This window comes from Phyllostomus hastatus, unplaced genomic scaffold (genome assembly GCF_019186645.2).
Source record: "Phyllostomus hastatus isolate PE091 unplaced genomic scaffold, TTU_PhHast_1.1 phas_scaffold_760, whole genome shotgun sequence".
Taxonomy (NCBI): Eukaryota; Metazoa; Chordata; class Mammalia; order Chiroptera; family Phyllostomidae; genus Phyllostomus; species Phyllostomus hastatus.
The window spans coordinates 3,314,051-3,331,542 of NW_025334040.1; the positions used below are offsets into that span (position 1 = coordinate 3,314,051).

The 17,492-nt window shown below is 62.3% G+C and overlaps 1 protein-coding gene across 8 annotated transcripts in view; it reads right to left on the reverse strand.

Moving 5' to 3' along the window:
• The window catches only part of EMID1 (EMI domain containing 1), a 37,077-nt gene extending 19,819 nt beyond the window's left edge, over positions 1-17,258 (reverse strand). For 6 of the 8 annotated variants that reach the window (XR_006784330.1, XM_045826891.1, XM_045826893.1 and 3 more), the window contains exons 1-4: positions 17,054-17,258; positions 10,129-10,242; positions 9,536-9,639; positions 1,071-1,154 (exon numbers count right to left, since the gene is read on the reverse strand). Coding sequence is in view for 7 of the 8 variants with exons in the window: in XM_045826891.1 (XP_045682847.1) it covers positions 1,071-1,154; positions 9,536-9,639; positions 10,129-10,242; positions 17,054-17,154 (403 nt within the window). In the remaining variant the exon portion in view is untranslated. The remainder of the gene's footprint in view (positions 1-1,070; positions 1,155-9,535; positions 9,640-10,128; positions 10,243-17,053) is intronic. The other 2 variants (XM_045826892.1, XM_045826898.1) reach the window with 1 other exon arrangement.
• Positions 17,259-17,492: the final 234 nt, after the last annotated feature.

Sequence of the window (17,492 nt, forward strand, 5' to 3'; positions counted from 1 at the left end):
GGGTTCTAGGTTCCCCTGGGAGACTCTCAGCCCGTGGAGGCAGGATGGAGGACGTGAACAGACATGTGATGACCTTGACCCATGAGACAGCCCAGCTCAGGGAAGGGGCTGCAGAGAGCAGCCCGTCGGGGTGGAACATGCCCCGCAGGTCTCTCCCAGGGCAGGACCAGGGAGCCGACTGTACCCCTGCGGCCCAGGCATCCAACATGACTCCTTTCCGGGAAGCCAGGGCAGGAAATCCTGTGGCTTCCACCTGGGTGGGGCTCCCTGGGCTTGCTGGCCTTGGGGACTGACACATCATAGTCTGGAATGGGCTGGCCTCAGAGGGGCCAGCCACTGACCCTCCCTCCAGACCCGTTGTCCAGCGCCTCTGGCCTCACCAGTGATACCCCTTGGTTACTCATAAGAGTTCTGGCTGATTACGGAGCCTCCTGGCTGCCAGGCACCACCGAACGCTTTACAAGCCTGCCTCTCCGGTCCTCACCGTGACCCTGCGTTTCGGGACGAGTGTCAGCCCCACCTGCACCTGAGGATACGGAACTCAGAGCACGGGTGGGCGAGCATGCTGCAGCCACAGAGCCCGGGGTGCAGTCCCCGCGTTGCCCCTTCCTGGCTGTGGGGCCTCAGGCCGGGCACGTCCTGTCTCTGACCCTCAGCTTCCTCCACTTTAAAATGGGGACCGTGGTGCTGTCCTGGGGGACAGGGACGCAGCTGGGAGGCTTGAACAAGCTGATGCTGGAAAGCACCCGGCACGGTGCCTCACACATCGCAGACGCCCAGAGACGTGTCGTTGAAACAAAAAGAGGAAACGGGGACTTGGAATCCCGTGTCTGTGAGAGTCTGGGGGTCACGGGTCTTAGGGTGTCTGCACCCAGGTCAAACTTTCCTCTGGGGCCCTTCCTCTCCCCCTCAAAGTTTTCTCTCCAGCCCAGGGCAAGCAAAGGCAGGGCACCCTTCCCAACTCCCCACTGCGGGACCCAGATGGCTTTTAGGGAAGTCACCTCATTGCCTGTACCCCCGCAGGCCTCCCCGAGCCCAGGGACACCCCAAGCAGCTGCCCCAGGACCCACCTGAGAAGGCTGTGGGCCGAAGCGTCATCCGCCGCATGGCGTTGCCTGGCCACCCAGGCTCCACGAAGCCGGAAGAGCCTGCAACTGACGGATGGTGCGGGTGAGAGCCTGCAGGCCTGCCCCGCCCTCCTCCGATCAGACTCCCCTTCCCTGCCCGCCACTCCAGGCCCAGCAGGGATCTCTACCCACTCAGTGCAGAGGGAGGCGGAGGCCCAGAGAGGTGGGGCGGTTTACCTGGGTCACGCAGCATGAACTGGGTTGAGCTGGAACAAGGCTGCCAGCCTGATGAGGCTAGGGCAAGAGGGCTGGCAATGGGTGGGGGTCACGGGTGAGGCTGGGGGCTTCCCCAACGACCCCGGCAAGCTGCCTGTGTTAGATGCTTAGAGGTAACAGATGCAAGGTTGGGGCCCAGCCCTGTCACTTGGTGACCTGTGTGACTTGTCCTCTCTGGACCTACTTTCCCATCTGTGAAATGGGGTCATAAGGCCCGGCCCCTGTAACTCCCAGGCTGGTGTGAGGGCTGAGGACGGCAACGTGTGCAAAGGGCCCACTGTGTACACACACACGCAGGACCTGGCACACAGTAGGCACTCAGTAAGTGGCAGCTGTGACACTGCTGTCCACCCTCTCCCTGCCCTACTTGGTAAGAAGACACTGCAGTGGATCCAGACCTGGTTTTAAATGAAAACCAGAGGGAGGCTGGCTGCCTGGGAGGGCCAGGGGGGCCGTTCCAGGAGCCCACCCTTGTCACCACTCCTCCGAGGAGCAGGCTGCCTGGCTGGTCTGGTCTCGGCTGCCTGGTTTTCTCCACAGCTGGAGGGATGGGCTGGCCAAGCCAGCGGCAGGGGGTGCAGCTGGAGGGGCTCTGAAGCCAGCAGGGCAACTGCTACCCTCTGCCCACCGCCCCCCGCCCCCCCCCCCCCCGCCCCGCTGCCTTTTAAGGCCAGGAAGTGTTGTCTGGGGGGAGACAAGACCCAAATAAGGCGCGGGCCTGGCAGCTGGGAGCCAGGCTGTGGGTTGGTGCAGGGAGTGAGAGGCGCCAGGAGCTCAAGCCAGACTGGGCCCTCTGGCCAGCCCCCAGGAGGGAGGCTGCCAGACCCTCTCCGGGTCCCACCATGCGGCCTGGGCTCAGGCTGGGCCCGCATCACCAGCATCCCCTCCCAGGGGCCTGTGACTTGCCTGGCACAGGGGCAAATGTTGCCGGGGAGGGAGGAAGGTGGGCGGGCAGCCCAGGACTGGGGCAGGGGTTAGGAGCCCTGTGAGCGGGAGGAGCGGATGCCACCGGGAGCCCTGCCCAGCGCAGTCTTTTACGTAGCCCAACTCGATCCTGCGAGACAGGTAATATCGTCACAGTGCACACTTGGTTCACACGCCCTCTGGGCCCGGCCCACGAGAAGCACTTCACACGTACAGTCAAAGCCCTGTGAGTGGGTGCTTGCATCACCTCCATTTTACAGATGGGGAAACTGAGGTCCAGAGGAGCTTGGGTGGCCGCTCCTCTGTCCCCTATGCTCGGATGAATACATGAGCATGAATATTTGCCCTGGGGAAAGGGCGGCAGAGCAGCAAAGTGACTGGCCCTCGGTTGAACACCTCAAGGCTGGAGCCTGCACTTGAACCCAGGTCGCTCCAACCCCAAGGCCCAGCCTCCTCTCTCCTGGGCTACCTGGCACCTTGAGTCAGGCCGCGAGTCCCACTGGGCAGAAGCCGTGAGGCTCGGCACCAGTGGAAATGCCGGTCTCTGGGAAGAGTGGCCCTGCCAAGCCCTCCTCATCCTCTGCTCCCAGGTGAAGAGGTAAAAGGCCATTTTCTTACTTTTTTCAGGACGTCGAAGAAAAGAGCAGCCAGCCCTCCAAGCCCGTGGAAGTTTGCATTTTCTCTGGAGGAAGCTTCCACATAGCCTGCCCCCTGCGCTCCCCCGTCCGGTTTCCCTTTTCTCTCTGTGGCGCTGCCCGCTCTCTAACGTCTCATTTATTGCGGCAGCTCCCCAGCCGGGCTGGAGCCTGCAGCCCCCCAGGGCAGGGCCCCCCTCTGTCTTGTGCTCGGCCTGGAAAAGGGCCTGGTGCACAGTAGGGCCTCAGCAGCCTGAATAAACCTTCTGTCGATGAATGCAGGAATCACCGGCTGCAAACGAATTTAAAGCAAGCGAACAAAACAAAAGGCAAAAGGAGGCAGCGCACGTCGCTGTCCTGAAAGTGAGCACAGACGTTCTCACGTCACACTGGGGTGTCCCTGGGTTATAAACCCCGGGAACTTGGGGCTGAAAGTTCTTTTTTGACCAGTTTGCTTTCAGACATTTCAACGGGAGCCGGAGAAAACTACAGAAATGCAGGGAAGCCTAGCCTGTCTGGCAGCACGGATGTAACTGGCTCAAAGCAATTGTGGGTTAAAATTAAAAAGAAAGAAGAAAATTCAAAGAAATAATGGAACTGTCAAAAAAAAAAGCCCTAGAAAATGTTGGCTTTGGATTTAAGATTCAGAAAACATTATCTTCCACCCCTGCCCCAAAATTCTGAGAAAAGGACAGAAATACTTTAAGGGACAAATTGGGTCGTAAAACTGTCCTGCAGCTCAAGGGCTTTCCCGAAGGGAAAAGCAGGGGTTGAGGGGCAGGTCTGTTGTAGGACAAAAGTGTCCCCTCCCTCCCACTGGTGATGGGCGAGGGCCCCTGGAGCAGGAACCCCGCAACCAAGCCTGGTGGTCCGTCCTGAAGGGCGTCTTCCCAGCCCCAACCTCACCCTCCCGGGATCTCCAAGCTGGTCGCAGGACCACAAACCCCAGCTCCACTCTGGGAGCCTGACTTCCGGCCGTTTCCCGCCACCTGGAAGGTTCCCACCACCTGGGAGGTCCTACCAGCGCCACACACACACACACACAGCCTCCCCACCTTCAGCCCCACTGCTGCTGCTCCTGTGCCATCGCCTCCAGGAAGCCTTCCTGGACAGACCGTGGCACCCACCAATACCTCCCTCATGCCAAAGCTATCATCACTCCCTGCCTTGACCTCTACAAGGCCAGTGCCATCTGCAGTTTCTAGCCCTGCGCCCCCGGAAGACAGCTGCCCTTATGCCCTGGCTGGGTAGCTCAGTTGGTTAGAGCATCCTCCCCATACGCCAAGGTTGTGAGTTGATCTCTGTTCGAGGCACACACAGGAGTCAACCCATGAATGTATGGATAGGTGGAACGACGGGTCAGTGTTTCTCTCTCTCCCTTGACCTCCTTCTCTCTAAAATCATTAGATAAAAATTTTTAAAAAATAAAAAAGCAATTAATAAACAAACCGCTGCCCTCCCCTCTGCCCAGTGCTGGGCCTGAGCTCGGCCCCTGCACCCCCTCCCATGGGGTCCTCGTGAGAACACCGAGGCCCAGAGAGGCTGCCCATCCACCCGGCAGGCCTAGGGAGCTGGGACTAAACACTGCCCTGAACTGTTCAGAACGGGATGTGAGAAGTTGGGGAGTTCCTGTGGGCACCACCTTTGACTTTCTCTCCCAGAAGAGGAGCTGAGAGAGGGGCTTCCTTGTTCACAAGCCACTGCCTGGGTCAGCAGGGTCCACGACCACAGGCCACAGGGGCACAGCCTCCCAGTCCCGGCCCAGGTCTCCTCCAGGGAATTTACTCTGCAATTGTAAATATTTGCTGCTGTCGGCTTGAGCCAGGGGCTTGGGTCAGGGCCGGGACTGGGAGCTCCAAGAACCCTCTAGCAGGCCACCGGGAAGCTTCAGTCTATGACTCGCCTGGACTCTTCTTTGGGGTAAAATGAGGTTCCCATTCATTTCCTGTGCACCCACTTTATGCCAGGCCTATGCCAGGCACAGGAGACACAAGAGTAGAGGTGGCAGAGCGGGGGCCACCAGAGCCAGGCAGGAGCTCCAAGAAAGTCACAGGCAGAGGGGACAGCCGCTGCCTAGGACGTGGAGTGGGAGAAAAGGCCAGTGGGGGCTGGGGGCAGAATGGAGAGAGGGCAAGGCTAGGGTGGCTGGGAGGGCGGAGAGGGCAGCTGCCCGGCTGGGGGTGCTGGGCCAGGAGCCTGGGCCAGGAGCTGGGAGCGGGGCCGCCGGGCTTCCTAGGCAGCAGCGGGGTGAATGTAGCAGACGCAGTGTTTAGTCCAAGGACTCCGGCCCGCAGAGTAAAGCACAGGCGTGGCACCCGGTTAGTGTGTGAAAGACGGTGAAGAGCCCGAGGCTCGAGAAGGGCCCCGCCTGGAAACTCCAATCTGCTCTTTAAAAAAAATTTATTTAGTTATTTATGTATTTTTAGAGAGAGAGGAAGGGAAGGAGAAAGAGAGGGAGAGGAACATCAATGTGTGGTTGCCTCTCGTGTGCCCCCAACTGGGGACCTGGCCCACAACCCAGGCATGTGCCCTGACTGGGAATCCAACCAGAGACTCTTTGGTTCTCAGGTCTGCACTCAATCCACTGAGCCACACCAGCCAGGCAATCTGTAAAATCATGTAAAATCTGCTCTTAAGATTTTAAAAAAGTTTGTTTTTTTGAGAGAGAAGGGAGGGAGAAAGAGCGGGAGAGAAACATCAATGTGAGAGAGAAACATTGATTGATTGCTTCTCACACACCCCCTAGCCAGGTCTGAACCCACAACCCAGGCATGTGCCCCAACCAGGAATCAAACCTGTGATCTTTCGCTTTTTGTGATGACACCCAACCGAGCCACACCAGTCAGAGCCACGCTTAGACTTTTTTGCTGTGCGACTTTGGGCAAACGTCTTCCCTCTCTGGTTCCCCATCGTGGACGACAAGGGCCGTGGGGCTCCGTGGACAGGGAAGGTACGTGTGCGGTGAGCACAGTGGGACTGAGGGGGAACACAGGCAGCCGGGCTCCAGGGGGGCCCATGGGAGAGGAGGGGTAGGGAGCCCCCAGCCCCTCTGTCCTTCTGTCTGGGAGGGCGGGGGCTGACACTGGCTTCTGGCAGCCCCGTGGTGCCCCAAATGTCCGAGCACACTCCTCCTCCTGGAAGGCCTCAGCCAGCACTGCTGCAGGAGAAAGATCTTGGCTCTGGGTCAGACCGATGGACGCTGAAGCCCACTCTGACCCTGAGCGGGGCGTTCCCCTCTCCCAGCCTCGGCTTCCACACCTGGGCTCTCTGCACTGTGGCGTGACGGCATGATGCACGTGGGCACAAGTCACAGTCCTCGGCATGGAGGACGGCAGCAACCTTCTTTCCCCTCGTCCTTATTACTGTCAGGGGGCCTGAGGCTGGGGGATGCTGCAGACCTCAGGTCGGAGCCCTGCGGAGAATCCTGGCCACGACGCTTACTTGCTGTGTGACCTTGTGCGAGACCCACACCCTCTCTGAGCCTCTTGTCTGAACCATGGGGCCGATGGGAAAGAGATCCGTCTGCAGAGAGCCCCTAGAGGCACGGTGACATGGCGGCCACAGCAGAGCTCACCAGCCCAGGCCACTCAGCAGGTTGGGACCAGCCTGCATAGTACATTTTGGCCTTGGTTTTCCTTGCCCGTTTTTTCTGGAGGAGCGGGCAGCCAGGGGAGAGCCTCGCCTCCGGGCTCCCTCGCTGCCACCCAGCCCCACCTCTAAGACCTGGAGGCACTGACCGGTGCTTGGTCAGGCAGGTCCCAGTCCGGTTTTCCTGGGCTGGGTAGCCCCGGGCCAGCCCCTTCACCTCTCTGAGCCTCAGTTTCCCCACCTGGAAAATGGGCTGTCATGAACATCAAAGAGACCATCCTCCGCATCACCGGGAACATTCCCATTGTGCAGATGGGAAAACCAGGGCTGAGCGCCTTGAGGTCCACGGCCTCATGGTTAAGTCTGGAGACTTGAGGCCTGTTTACTGAGCAGCCAGCGGAGAAGTAGAGTCTCAGAGCTGGGAGGCAGGGCAGTTCCTGAGAGCCGCCACAGGACCGCCGGCACAGGGGTGGAAGAGAGGAGGATGACATTTACGGAGCATCTGCTATGGGCAGGGCGTGAGCCTCTGGTCCTCTTAATGAGGTACGAGGTGGGTACTTTTCGGTCTCAGGTGATTTCCAGACAGAGATGGAGCTCAGAGAGGTGGAGTGACTTGTCCCAGGCGACACAGCAGAGTGCGACTGATCCAGGGCCAGAGTTTGGAATGGGGGGCGTTCCCTCTCCTTCAGCTCATCACGGGCTGCTCTGAGCCCTGTCACCCCTGGTGACGCAGCTCCATGGCCCCAAGGTCATATCACAGCACTGTGTAGACCACGAGGGCAGTGACCAGCAGGGGAAACAGCTGGGGGAGCCAGGCCTGGACCTGGTCGTCAGAGGAAGGGCAGGGCCCAGATGAGCCAGGAATGTCCCCATGCCTCCTCTCCCCCACTCTCAGGGCGCCAGCGGAGCAGTTTTCCAGAATATCCAGCCCCGGGGCCGGGGCACCCTTTACTCAGCTCCTGCCCTGTGGGTGGGGAGAAGCTGGCCCTTCTTGTCCAATCCAACACCGCCAGTGCCCACCAGGGGCCCCCACGCCATCTGCAGGGTCTTTACTGCCCACCCCCACCCCGAGGCAGACTGTTAGCCCGCCCACTTCACAGGTGAGGACGCTGAGGCTCAGTGCAGGGCACCAGATGCTGCCAGAGCAGCTTGGCACCCTTTAGAGAAGGCGCCCCTCCCTCTCTGTGGGCAGGAGCCGAGTGCGGCTTGAACTGCAGCCTCCCCGCCCCCCAGACGGGCCCTTGACAATGACTTGCACAGGGAGTCCCTGGCCCAAGGCCACACAGCTGGTGTGGGGTAGAGCGGGCCTGGACCATGGGGCCCGGGATAACCCCGCGCCCAAGCTGGGGCCCGAAGGCCCTACAGAAGGAGCTGGCAGGCATCAGGGTTGGCCTGGCGGGTCCGTCCGGTGTGGTACTCCTTCCTCACCATCGGCGGGCGGAGAGCTCCCTGCCCTGAGCCTGGTGCTTGGGCGCGTGGCCTCCAGCTGCCAGACTCACGGGTGACGGTGCTGCTGCTACCTGTCCTCTGTCCTTACCCCCTCCATGCTGGCTCCCCACATCCGGGAAGGTCTGCCCTTGGGAGGGGGGCTAGGGTCAGAGTGGTCTTTGCCTGCAGGCCCTGCCTAGGCTCAGGCCCTTTGGGCCCAGGTGGCCACCCCGAGGACTTGCTCCCTCCCCACCAGCTCCTCCGAGGCCTCTTTGGCAGCAGCCCCTCCTGGCAGGCTCTCCTCTCGGCCCCCAGGGACCTGCCTTCCCTCTTCCTCCTACCAGGGAGGGGAGGGCGCTGTTCCTGGCTCCCCTTCCAGCCTGCCCCTCCCAGCCTCCCACACTGGCCTTGGAGGCTGTCTCTCCGCACAGGACCCCTGCTGGGCTGCGGGCTCCTCCCCAGTGCCACTGAGGACCCACCAGGCCCCTCCCTGCCCCACTGGGCGGTGGGCTCTGCTTTCGACCCCACGTGACCGTGAGCATTCCTTCCACTCCAGGTCTCTGGGCCTCTGCTGCCCGCTCTGTGAACCGCCCGCTCTGTGAACCGGGTCTGCGGCAGGGTCCCGGGGAGGTGAAGCATGTAAATCTTTCCAGAAGCATCCATGAATGGTGACTTCTGTGAGCATCACATTCCCGTGATTTGGAGGCCGCGTTACTCACGCTCGTGTTTCTGGCATCAGACTACGCCTTGCAGCTGACATTCACATCGACCGGCTGCTCCGGGGCCCTGAACGGTCTTTCTACTGCGGTGCCTACAAGCCTGGTTCTCAGGCGGGTTCTAGGCCAGTCTGTCCTCTTCAGAGCCGTTCTCCTAGCAGAGCCCTTGGTGCCCAAAACCTTCCTCTCACTGGGCTCAGCCAAGCAGCAGGGGTGGGAGTGGCCTGGGCCACTTAGCAGGAAAGGTCTCGCCCGGCGACCGTGTGGCCAGGCTCCTGGGGAGCCCGGGCTGCCTCCTCTGTGACTGTGCTGGGTGCTCAGCCCTGAGCCACCCTGGGGGCACGCAGAGAAGTGGGGTGGGCTGAGCAGGGTCGCCCTGCCTGGGACACAAGCCCCACATGTGACGCCCATCGGAGCCCCCCCATCCCTGAGGCCCTCGGGGGAGCCAGGCAGACCAAGGTTCCAAAGCGGATGCCACTTAGGAGCCATGTGACCATCGCCTGCCTGAGCCTCCATCTCCTCTACTGCAGTAGGGGTGACCTCGCTGACCCACTGGCCTAAGTGGCACTTTGCTTCCATGAGCTGTTACCTTGGCCCAGGGAAATGCTGAGCTCCTCCGCGTCTGGAGGAAAGGCTTGGGATGGTGTGACTTAAGACGTGAGCCACAGAGCATGTATCACATTTCTCCAGGGGTCCTGAGAGCCTCCCTCCAGGCAGGCCGACACCCATGGGGCAGCGGGCGCCCACTGTGTTGGAGCCATGCCTCGCTGGCAGCTCCGTGCAGGGGGACGCAGTGTGCAAGGGACTGCACGCTCCAGTGTCTACCAACTCAGCAGCAGTCTGCTGCTCCCTCCCACACACCCTCGGGCTCGCATGTGGCCCAAACCTGGGGCAGTCCTACCTTCCTCGCAGCTAGCCCCTGAGTGCCCGGGGCAGCACCTCCACTCCCGGGCGGTCACTGTCTTGTACATCACCTTGTATGTGGGTCTCACCACGGTTCTGTAGCTGAAAGAGTGACCAGGTAGCCCAGCTCAGACACGGTCCTCTGCTGTTTCTCCCACTCCTCCGTGGGGACAAACCCAGAGCCCCCAGGGTCTTCTGCCCCCCTCCGGGCCCCTTCGGAGCCTCTCTCCTCCTGCACTCTAGGATTCGGCCCTTCTATCCCTTCCCAACATTCCAGCCTTGGGGATCCGGGTACCAATTGGACAGGAAGCCCCTGCAAGTTGAGCCAGCCTGTCCCTAGCCATAAATGCTCACTGAGTGAAGGCATGTGAATGAGTGATGGAACTCCTCCCCCAGGAAGCCCTCCAGGGTGCCCCGAGAACCCAAGAGGAGGTGCTAAGAGTGGGCAAAGGGCCAATGCTCCCTTTGCTCCACTACCCTGGGTCCCAGCCTTTCCCTGCACACCCAGGGCACTCCCACCACCAGGCCTTTGCCCATGCTATGCCTCCACCTGTGAGGCCATCAGCTCCTTTTCCCCATGGGCTCACTCACCTGTTCCCCGGGCAGCTCATAGGCCAGGGGCAGTTCTGCAGCACTCGCTGAAGGTATGTGCCATTTTGCACATGGCAGGAGATGGTGCGGGTCACCACGTATGAGCACCAGTTCCTGAAACAGGCCCAAGGGGAGGAGCTCAGGTGCTACACACAGCCTCCTGCCCGGGACCCCCGCAGGGTGAGGGCGGAGGGCTGGGTTCTCTCCAGGGTCCCCGAGGCTCCAGGCAGACAGACCCCTGAGCTCTCAGTCCTCAGGGCCCCAGTGGGAGTCTCCGTGCTGCTGTGGCTGAGGGGTGAATTCCACAGCCCTAGAGTGGGTGGCCGTGCGGGGGGGCTCTCAGGAGGTCTTGGGGAGTGAGCTTCGGGGGACAAGATGGGAACGGGGCACCTTTGAAGGGCCTCTCCCTTCTCAACATCTCTCCCCTCAACCCGGACCCCGTCCAGACCACCCTCGCCTCCCACCTCCCACCGGGACCCAGCAGGGACCCCTCCATCTTGCCTTCGGTCTCTCCCGGGAGGGAGTGTAGTGCAATGGAAGCCTGGCCTCGCCTCCTCCACCCTCAGCGCTTTAGAGATCTCGTGCCCCGTCTGCCGTGGGCCCCTCGCCGCCAGGCCCTTGCTCAGGCTGAGGCCCTGCCTGCTGCGCCCTTCCTCCACTGCTCCACGGGCACCTCCTCCCCTCAAAGCTCTGCTGCCCGCTGCGCCGCTCCCCTGTCTTCCCACCTCCACCTCCACCTCCACCTCAGCAGCACTGCTGGGCCCTGCCCTGGGTCCTGCAGCCATCGGTCCACCTGTCCTGGGGATTCACGTCCGCACCTCCCCCGCCCCCGCTCAGGCCCTGTGTCACTTATCATCCTCGTGCCCCCTCTGTGTGACAGCTGTGACGTGCAGTGTCCCAAGCATGGAGGACTGACTTCTCCAAATGTTAACTAATAATCACAGTGCACTGCACATATTGGGCACCTACTGTATGCTAGGGGGATTTACGTCATCTTCCCTCAGTGATCCGGGAAAGCAACCCCATTTTACAGAGGGGTAAATTGAGGCTCAGGGAGGGTGAAAATGCTCACGTCACAGAGCTGGTGCACAGTGGAGCGGATTTGAACCCAGCTATACAGATGGCCCGGGTTGGCCCCTAACTCCGTCTCTAAGGCCTCCTCTGTCTTCCCTCTGTCTCCTGAGTCACAAGGCCGCAGCTCCGTGAAGGCCCCAGCCTGGGAACTTGCTGACCCCGGGCTCCGGGCCACAGAGGAGAGCCACAAAGGGCTCAGGCTGAGAAGGGTCACCTGAAACGGTCCCTCTTTTCCCAGCCCCGGCAAAACACACAGAGCCGGTGACCCCATGCTGGGCCGAGGGCCACTGAGCACCTGGAATGTCCCGGCTGTCACAGAGGTGCCTGCCACCACTGAAACCCAGCCCCACAACGGCTGCCCCGCCCCCGCCCAGGCCCACCTGAAGAAGCACAGCCTTGGCTGGGACCAGTCTACCAGCTTGAGGTGTGACCCTGGGGAAGCCCCTTTGCTGCTGCATGTCCGGCTGGAACTGGTCCGGGAGGAGGGAACAGTCTAGCCAAAGGCGTTGAGGCGAGAAGGCAGGGAGGAGGGATGGCTGATGTGGCGGGAGCTCAACAGAGCCCTGGGCCGGCCGCCCCGCGGAGGAGGTGGAGGGTGCTCGGGGCAGTGCCGTCGGGAATGGCGCAGCCTGGGAACAGCCTGAACAGGACCACTGGACACGGATGCTGGGAAAGAGCCCGAGGTCTCCCTGGGACGACCACTAAGCCTAGGTACGGGGGAACAGCCCGTGCAGACCACCAGCGAAAGACTGCATTCCTATTACACTAAGACAGAAAGCCGAAGACCGTGTGCACACGTGTGCGCACGTATAGCCGTGTGTGTGTGAAGTTGGGGGAAGCTCATGCTCACATCAAACTGCCACCCCTGGGGGCCCCGAGGGGCCTTCCCGAGGTTCCACCGCCTGCACTCACAGCGGCCTCTGGTCCTGCTTGCCGTGTGCCGAGAGCTGGGCACTGGGCCTCCGCTGCCCGGCTGTAAGTGCTATGGACAGAGGGGAGGGCTGGGGCCCCGGGGTCCGGATGGACCCTGCACGCCCTTGGGGAGTGACCCGGTCACGGTGGGAACTCAGGCCTGTCTGCCCCCCGAGTTTGTGTTCTTAACCTTATGCTGGAAGAGATTTTCCTGATGAGCAGGTGGGGATTTGTATAAGTTTAATAGATACTGTAGGGCCCTCGGAGCTGTGGTTTTCAACCTGCTGGGGTTTTGTTTGGGAAAGTGGTGTGCATTGTGGTTCCTCCCCAGAAAAATGCACAAAACTTGGGGCACAAGTTCAGGGGGACTCAGGGGCTCCCTGCAGTCTGTGAAGACCCCCTGGCTGGCCCAGGGACATTGTGAGGGAAGGAAGGTGGGAGGGAGGGAGGACCCTGGGCAGCAACAGAAGCTCCAGACGCAGGGGGGGCCCTGGGCACAGAATGAAGGCTGTGGGCCAGGGGACAGACGCACACTCACAGCACATGCGTGCAGGCACACACTTCAGTGTGTGCACACAGTGAGCACAAGGCACAGTGAGCACAGACACACTCGCACGCGCTTATGTGCACACAACTCCCAGACACACACAGACCCCTCCCAGGACACACACACGCTCGGGGACATGGTCGGACCGAAGCAAACCCCATGGAAGTGACTGTCCTCTTTGCACCAGGGCGCACGCCTGCACACACAGGGCTGTGCACCTTCGCACACGCGCCTGGACCGTGCTGGGGGACACGGGCCTGTGACTGCCCACAGCTGCCCAGGCCGCCCCTCTTTGGGGAGCCAGAGAAAACAATTTTTTCTTTTTCCTTAATTAAAACCTCCCCCTGGTAGGTTGCTGCATGGCTCCATGGTTCATTTCCCACGAGTCGGAGTTTGCTTGAGTCCTCTGCTCAAGAGACAGGGAGCCGGTGGACAGCTGGCCAGACATTGTACATGGGAGGGGACACTCAGGCCAGGGGGGACACGAGGTTGGCCCTTGGTCCCCTCCTCCTGGCCTTGAAGACCCCAAACCTGTTGCCCCCAGGGTAAACCCGAGCTCCCTCACAGGGTCCCAGCCTGGCCCCCTGCCCGTCTGCCCGTCCTGGTCCACTTTCCAGAAGCAGCAGAGGCTCTTGTAGAGCACAGACCTAACGGTGCCGCTGCCCGTGGTGGACTTGCTGCCGTGTGAGCCCTGACCGCTCTGCCTTACGGGCTGCCCCTCCCGCTGCCCTCTGACCTTCCTGCCCTCCCTCCCACCTGCTGCATTCTCCCACACCTCAGGCCTTTGCACACTAGATTCTCTCTGCCTGGGAAGCCCTCCTCCTGCTCCCACAAACTCCAGTTCGTCAGTGGCGTCTCGGTCCTGAGGACCCCAGCAGAACTAGGCCCCTCCAGGGGCCACAGCAGCCCTGAGCATCTGGGGGAAGGACATTGTACCACGGCAGGACGGGGTTCAGCCTGAGGGTGCTCAGAGAGGTTTGCTGAATGACTGAGAGCCATGGCCCTGGGCGGAGGGGCCAGGACCCAGGTTCCCAGAGCCTGGAAACCCTGCCTCAATCCTGCTGCCCCTGGGGGCTTCCTTTCCTGGGCGGTGGTAGGTGATGAGCTGCCCAAGAACCTGGTGAGGCTGGGCCACCTCTGGTGGGATGGGGCAAGGGCAGGGGCCGGGAGGAGGCAGCCCTTCTCTCCTGGGCCTGCCACTTCTGCCCGCTCAGCACCTTCTGGGCCACTGGGGGAAGGAAAACAGGCCAGACCAGCTCAGCCTGGCACCAGCTGTCCCACTGGTCCCCCCTCGCCCGCCCCCAACTTGCCCTCCACCTCCTGCCATGAGGGGCCCAGGGGACTTTGTCTCTGTGGGGCCCAGGGCTGCGATCCGGAACAGTGATAGGGACTAATTGCAGGAGGCAGCCAAGCGGGCTGGGGGCCAAGGGCCGTTATGAAAGGGAGAGGAAAGAAAGGGGACCTACCGGGTGGGGGTGGGGTGACTACAGCGAGAACCCCACACTGGAGGCGAAGTTCTCGTCCTAGCTCTGCTGCTTCCTAACTCGGTGACCTTGGACAAGGCCCTGACCCTCTCTGGGCCTCACTCTGTCCATCTGCAAATGGGGACAGCAGATGTTCCTCTGCGGAGGTCTCACACAAAGTGCTTAGCACAGTGCTAACAGCTATTGGTAATTCTTGTTCCTGCACTACTACGACGACATGGCCCTCCAGCCCATGGCTATAGCCCGGGGCCTTCCCTGGGGCCTGGGGACACCAGCACAGTGTCTTCCACACAGAGCCCTCCCCATGGCTGCAGGGCAGGCACTGTCAGGCTCTACATTTCACAGAGGGGGAGACTGAGGCTCCGAGAGGGGTCACCTCCCCAGGACACCCATGTGGGTGTGGTGCTGGGTCTGAGAGCCCTGGGGAGGGGCTGGGAAGGGGATTCCTCAGTCTCCTCCATCCCAGCACTTGCCCCCAGGAAGCTGGGACTGCAGCGGGAGTTGGCCTGGGCCGGGACACTGGTGACGGCTTTAACCCTAGATGAGGGTTCAGGCCGGAAGGGACCTCCGAGGGGCAGGAAGCAGTCCCAGCAGGGATGGGGGGACAGACAGGGGTAGAGGTGAGCCAGGCAGCTCTGCACGGCCCTGAGGCACCCTCATTCTGGGGTCTCAAAGTCTCACCACATTCCTGGGGCTGGGGGCGGCCCCTTGGATGCCTTCCCAGGCCCCCCCTCCCCAGACACAAAGCCTCTTTTCTGCCTCTTGTCCCTTGGCTGCCAAGGGGCGCCTGGGGCGCCGGGCCGGGGGTGGAGGGAGGGCGGATGGGGCGAGACATCCCCGTGCTGTCTCCAGCGACGCTGGGATGAGGCCACAAGGGGAAGTCCTGGCAGCCACGGACTACAGATTCCTCCGGCTCAGGGTCCCTTCCCCCACCTAGTGCTGGTGGTGGCAGGGACCTCCTGCTATATGGTGGGACCCGAGCTGGTCCTTCCCATGGGGACAGGAGAGAGGGAGACAGTGAGGAAGCTGAGAAGGAAAGCGAGACCCAGGGCTGCGAAGTGACCTCCCTGTCACATGCTCAGTGTGGGGGATGGGGAGAGCCAGGGCCAGAACCCTAACCACGACCTGCAGAGCTTTCCCAAGCCTGGAAACTGGCGGCTCTGCTAGGCTGGGAAGGACACTGGGATTGGGAGCTGGCCGGCCTGGGCCAAGGAGCCTCTGGTCCTTTCAGGCCTCGGTTTTTATCTAGGGGCCAATGGCAATGCCCCCAGGGTGCCTGTGATGCTCGGGCCACTGTGAGCTGTGGTGAACACACAGGGTGACAGTCTCCAGTGACCACCAGAAAATTGCCCACAGCCACCGTCCTGCTGCCACCCAGGAAGCCCTGGGGGCGAGGGACCCAGGCTGGCAGGCCCTGTCCTGGACCAGCGGGACGGCGGGAGGGCAGGCTGGGCCTTACGTCCTCTCGGCCCTCACCCCAACCCCGACAACGAGAATGCCCAGGTCAGAGTCTCGGTCATCTCAGCAGCTGGGATCCCAGGGGGTTCACATCCGAGTCCTGGGCAGGTCACATCCCCCCTTGAGCCTCAGTTTCCCCCTCCATGAATAGGGCACCACAGAAACGCATGCCTCCCGAGGCAGTCGGAAAGGTTCGGGAGGCGCTGGACGCAGGTGAAATGCCCAGTACAGGCCAGCGGCAGTCGCCAGACAGCAGGTGGCGGCTGTGACGTCTGCCGCCTGTCCGTCCATCCCTGTCTCAGAAGACAGGTCTTCCGGCCTCTGAGCCTCAGCCACCTTTCCCCTCCAGCCCCGCTCGGGTCCCCTGCTCTTGCCAGCCCCGCGCGGACACGCTAGCCCACAACCACGGAGCGAGGAGAACTTCTGAAAGAATCAGAGAAGTGAGGCCATAGCGGGTGGGGCCGGGCAGGCGTTCCAACGTGAAGAAAAGGCCAGGGGAGGCCTCGCTGCTCTCCGTCGCCTGGCTGGCTGGCCGGCCCTTCCGTGGGGACCCCAGCAGAGGCAGGGGCTGCAGCCAGGACAGTGCCAGGCAGGCTCCCACGGTGTCATCAAGGCCAGGAAGACACGGATTGGAACCCCAGCTCTCCTGTTAATGGCCCACAAGCCTAGAGGATTGTGTCCGTTTTCTGGGGCTTCAGTTTGCTCATCTGCCAAGTGGGAACAAGTGTCCCAGAGCCTCTTTCAGTCCTTGAAGGACTAAAGAGGACACTGCCTGTGAAGGGACCCTCACTGGTCCTGGAAGATGCTCCGCAAACGCCAGCAGAGAGAAGGCTCCAGGCTCAGGAGAGAGCGGCGGAAGAGTAGCCCTCCTATCTCTGTCCAAAAATGCCAGGTCCCTGGGGGCCGACACTAACCCGGGGGCATTGAAACTCCACCCCTGCCTCTTTCCTCCCGGTGAAATAAATAGCCGGTACTAAAAAAAGCCAGGAGCAAGGAAAAGGGAGGAGAGTCCTCGAAGTGTCAGCTAGGGGATGTCCGGGGCTCTCCTAACTGTGGGGCGGGTGGGGGGCGGAGGCTTGGGCTAAGGGGACCAAAATCCTGCGGGAGGCGGTGGTTGTCCCCGTTGCTCCCTGTCCCCCTCCTCTGGGGCTCTGGGGGTGAAATGGTGGGGGGATGGAGGAGGCTGTCAGGGAGGGGGCGCTGCCGGCTCCAGACACACGGAGTAGAGGACCTCAGCACTTCTGGGAGCCTCTGCCACATAGTGGGGCGAGCCAGGGTCCCTGCCCCCACCCGGGCTGGCACTGCGGTGGGGGACCAGGGTCCTTTCCCAGTTCAGGGCTTGCACGAAGGTTGCGGGGGGCGGAGGGAGGCAGGGAGTGCCTGGAGTCCCGGCCCCCCACCCCAGGCTGGCAGGGCACAGAAGTAAGAGGCGGTGGGGGCCAGCCCTTACCTGCGTCCGGAGAACGGGGCTCCCCCGACGCTCCAGGCAGCGCTGCCCCCCGGGAGCAGGAGCCCGAGGCAGAACAGAGCCCAGGCCCGCGGGCCGCCCATGCTGCGCCCGGCGCCCTCCGCGCGCGGCCCCTCGCCGTCGCCGCCCCCAGCCTGCCGTCCACGCCCGCTCGCGCCGCCAGCCGCCCCGGACGCGCGGATCCCGGTTCCCAGCGCTGCGGCGGGAGGGCGGGAGGGAGGCGGGCGCGGGGCGGAGGCGCGCATCCCGGCCTCGCCCGGCCCCTCGGCGCGGCCCCCCGCCCCCTGCGCCGCCGCTGCCAACCCGGAAGGAGCCCCGGGGGGGCGGGCGTCCCCGCCGGGAGGCCCGTCAGGTGCCCACCTGATCCCGGCGCTGGGCGCCGCGTGCTCCTTTGGGTGCGGGGTGCCAGTTCGGAGACGCC